General features: G+C 41.4%; 1 protein-coding gene across 1 annotated transcript; it reads right to left on the reverse strand.

Annotated features, from left to right (window-relative positions):
* Nucleotides 1-1,966: 1,966 nt before the first annotated feature.
* LOC149159571 (uncharacterized) lies at nt 1,967-3,682 on the reverse strand. The gene has a single exon (XM_089436511.1). It carries the CDS (start codon nt 3,562-3,564, stop codon nt 2,398-2,400), a length of 1,167 nt encoding a protein of 388 aa, XP_089292637.1. The 5' UTR covers nt 3,565-3,682; the 3' UTR covers nt 1,967-2,397.
* Between the last annotated feature and the right edge of the window lie 24 nt (nt 3,683-3,706).

The raw sequence follows: 3,706 nt of genomic DNA on the forward strand, positions 1-3,706 counted from the left end.
ACTTGAACCCTTTTTACAAAATTAATTAAGGAGTCGTCTAACGAAGCGGAGGAATTGCCCGAACGGCCAACAGTGGTCGAAATCCGGGCAAAAAAATTTCAAAAAATCTTGTAAAGGCAATGTTTGAATCGTGTTTTTGATGGTGGAAATGGATTCAGCACCATCAAAAACATCTAGGACACCTAAAATTTTAAAGCTTAACAATTATAACTTGAATTTACAAAAATCCTTGCCGGATTTTCTCTAAATATGACCAGAATTTCCATAACTTTCCGGGCAACTCCTCTGCCTCGTTAGACTACGCAATTAATTAATAACCAATTTCAAAGCAAAGAGCTTAGCATAACTCTCAAATTCATCTCCCAATCTGGCCTTAACCATGAAAAGTGGGCGCCATTTAAAAAAATAATGCCACCTGCTTTGCATTTGGGAGGAGATCCTTGGCTTGTTCCATCAAAAGCATGAAAAAGTTGTTGCTGCCTCAAAGGTATTGCTTTGGCAAGGGTTATATAACTAGCAAATATAAATCTTCTCTGAGAAGCAAACTGGAAAGGTGGGATGAATCTCCCTTAAAACGTCAGCATTCTTTGCAAACCAAATTCCCAATCACACACTATCAAGAGTAAAGCTTTGAACTCTTATTAACCTTCTCCTGCCACTGCGGAAAACAGTACATGCTGCTGTAATTTCACCATGCCCAGCACCTCTTACCGCTATCAGGATATCCATTCCAGCCCACAAATGGGAAGAATATGGGCAAGATGAAAATGTCCTATAGTTTCTTCATCTAGTTTGCATAAAGTACATCAACTTGGCCATGTCAAATCCTCATCTAGTTTGCTTAAAGCACATCAACTTGGCCCATGTCAAATCCTCTCTTGTACTTAGTACTTCACATGTCAAATCCTCTCTTGTACTTAGTACTTCACAGATTAGGACCTTGTTCTTTATGGCCAGCCACATGAAGACCCTTGCTTCAAGCTTTTAGTGGCGACCTGATTTTCCAAAGTGATTTCCACCACCATTAGAGTCGATCAGGCCGATCTATTAATAAACACTGGATTGCCTGATTTTCCGAAGTGATTTCCACCACCATTAGAGTCCATCAGGCCGATCTATTACCAAACACTGGATTGCCTTGAAACCTTAGGGTAGAGAACCCTAGAGTTGGGTTTTTTGCCTTGAAAACTTAGGGTAGAGAACCCTAAAGTTGGGTTTTTTAACCAGACCAGCTCATCCTTTGTCTCCTTTAGTTGAACATGACAACTGAACATGACTCACTTTTTGTCCACCTGTGTAAGCCTCCCACTGCTACTCTTCATTCCCTCCTAGCTCTAGAAAGTTTGCCTTGATCCTCCTTTCGCTTCCACCTCTACAATGTTTTGCTTTTTTCCATTCCTGTTACTGAAAGGTAGTGTTTTATGGAGAGGCAGCCTGAGCTAGATACAAGTAAAATTTCCCTAACTGCTCCTCTTCATTCCCTCCCAGCTCTAGAAAGTTTGCCTGATCCTCTTCTTTCGCTTCCACCTCTACAATGTTTTGCTTTTTTCCACTCTTGTTACCAAAAGGTAGTGTTTTATGGAGAGGCAGCTCAAAAGGTAGTGTTTTATGGAGAGGCAGCCTAAGCTAGATACAAGTAAAATTTCCCTCACAGGTTATATATCAGATGAACGCATAATTTTTTTTTTAAAACCCCTTCATTTGTCAGCAATGCTCCAAGTCCAGTGTATTGGATTCAGATTCAAGAATTTGAAGGAACCATCCAGTTTTGTCCATAGAACTATAAATCATGTAAATTTGATTGTACAGAACATAAATGCAAACCATACACGGGCAACATTCCATGTTAGGATGTGGTTCAGTACAGGTAATGCAATTTGTCCCAAAATAGATTACTCACTACAGAGGATTCAGTCAGATAAATCATAATTTAGATGAGAAAGCAAATTAAATTGCATCAACACAGTTAAAAATCAAAATCTCATGTTTTAGGTATTTACAGGCTAATATACATCAGTGAGGATCGGCGATTGTTCTTATCTCATATCTCTTTTTTTAATATCCGTGGGAACAACATAAAAGACTGATGGATGATCTGTAAAGCTCGAAGAGTTGTTCCTGCACCAATCAACCCCTTCCAAGTAAGGTAAGGTTTCATGGACTAAAGAACAATGCCAATGAACATTTCTATCTATCTAACCGCTGTATCAAATAAAATAAAAAATCAGCGAAACCTTAAGTGTAAACTGCAACAATGGGCACTGCAGAAAGCTACAGGACGAGTCAATGTCTAGATGCATCTTACTGGACAAGTTTCCAGGGAAATTCAATTTAACCTTCCAGCCATCAACCATAGTAGTAGAATTGTGTTAAACAATGGCTTAGAACGCCCTGTTCTTATCTTTCCAGGCTCTGGGGAATTGGTGCATTCATTGGATAGCCGTCCCTCTTTGGATTTTCTGTTTGAGTTGCCAAGTTATCTGCATCCTCTGATTCTGATGATGGAGAAATTGCAATATGAGTTTCTGCTGTTAAAAAGTTGGACAAAGAGAATCTCGACCCTTCCTGCACAAGGGGCAAACTCTGTGGAGGAAGAGAGTTTGCAATAGAATAATGCATAGGACTTAAAACTGGCGACACTGAAGCTCGAGCATTCAGAGGCGACATGTCAGCTTTGACCCGAGAGGGTGAATTCACAGCTGGAGATAACACGGCTGGTGATCCTGGTTCATGACCCAAGGGAACCAATCTGGTTGAAGTATCTCTCAGGTCTAGTGAATCTTGGCCAAGATATTTTCTAGAATAAAGTTTATCATCACAGGCTTCATAGAAATTTCCAGTGCGAACCTCCTGACAGAGAGAACAAACGCTGCAGAAAAGCCACTGCATTAGATCTGTCACATTAGGCTGCCCAAAACACCAGCCATTCCCAGGTAGGCCAAACCTCTTCCGCATCTGAATCCTCCAAAACCCACCGTAAAGAAGCCCACACGCGCAAAGAATGATCCCAGTGATGCCAAGACCTTCCCGAATATTCTCATTATCAATATTGACAGCAGACAAGGTGAAGATCCAATAAGGAGCCATACACAACAAAATGAAGGTCACTATGTGCACATACATGTTCCCAAACCCTAGTCTATCCATATTCCACCCAAAAACACAGAACCCACAAAATGTGGAAGAGAATGCAACAGAACGATCACTGTAGCAGTCAAATAGACCCCCCTGCCATTCCGGTTTAGGTTCCATTCTTTTACTCTCTCTTGCATGAAAAGTGTATCTCCTTTCAAGCATCCTGCATGCAGATTTGCCATTTACAGAGTTGTCACCTGCCTGAGTAAGATCTACGTGAGCCTCCAAATCACTTTCAACCTCGTAATCCTTTCCGAGAGGACTGAGGATGAGATATAGACCAGCTGCAGCAGGAGCACCTATTGCAACAGCGACGCACAAACCCACTCCAATAGCCGGACGCTCTGATCTCTTATAGCCCCAATTGAGACCACAGAGCGCATACTGTGCAAAACAATTCACTTGCAGAAGTAACACGACTACCATCATGTGCGCCCATTCATGAGGTTTATAACTTCCATTTTGCAGTAGACCTTTCTAAGCTTGACAATGTCCTCTGGTTTCCATCTAATGAGAAGTGAAAGATGATAACAACGCTGTGGGGTGTTGGTAGAGGCACATCAGGGCAAAG

This window comes from Pinus tabuliformis, chromosome 5_2, assembly GCF_031772625.1.
Source record: "Pinus tabuliformis cultivar Carrire ecotype Pingquan chromosome 5_2, CPIR1, whole genome shotgun sequence".
In the NCBI taxonomy this organism is placed as follows: Eukaryota; Viridiplantae; Streptophyta; class Pinopsida; order Pinales; family Pinaceae; genus Pinus; species Pinus tabuliformis.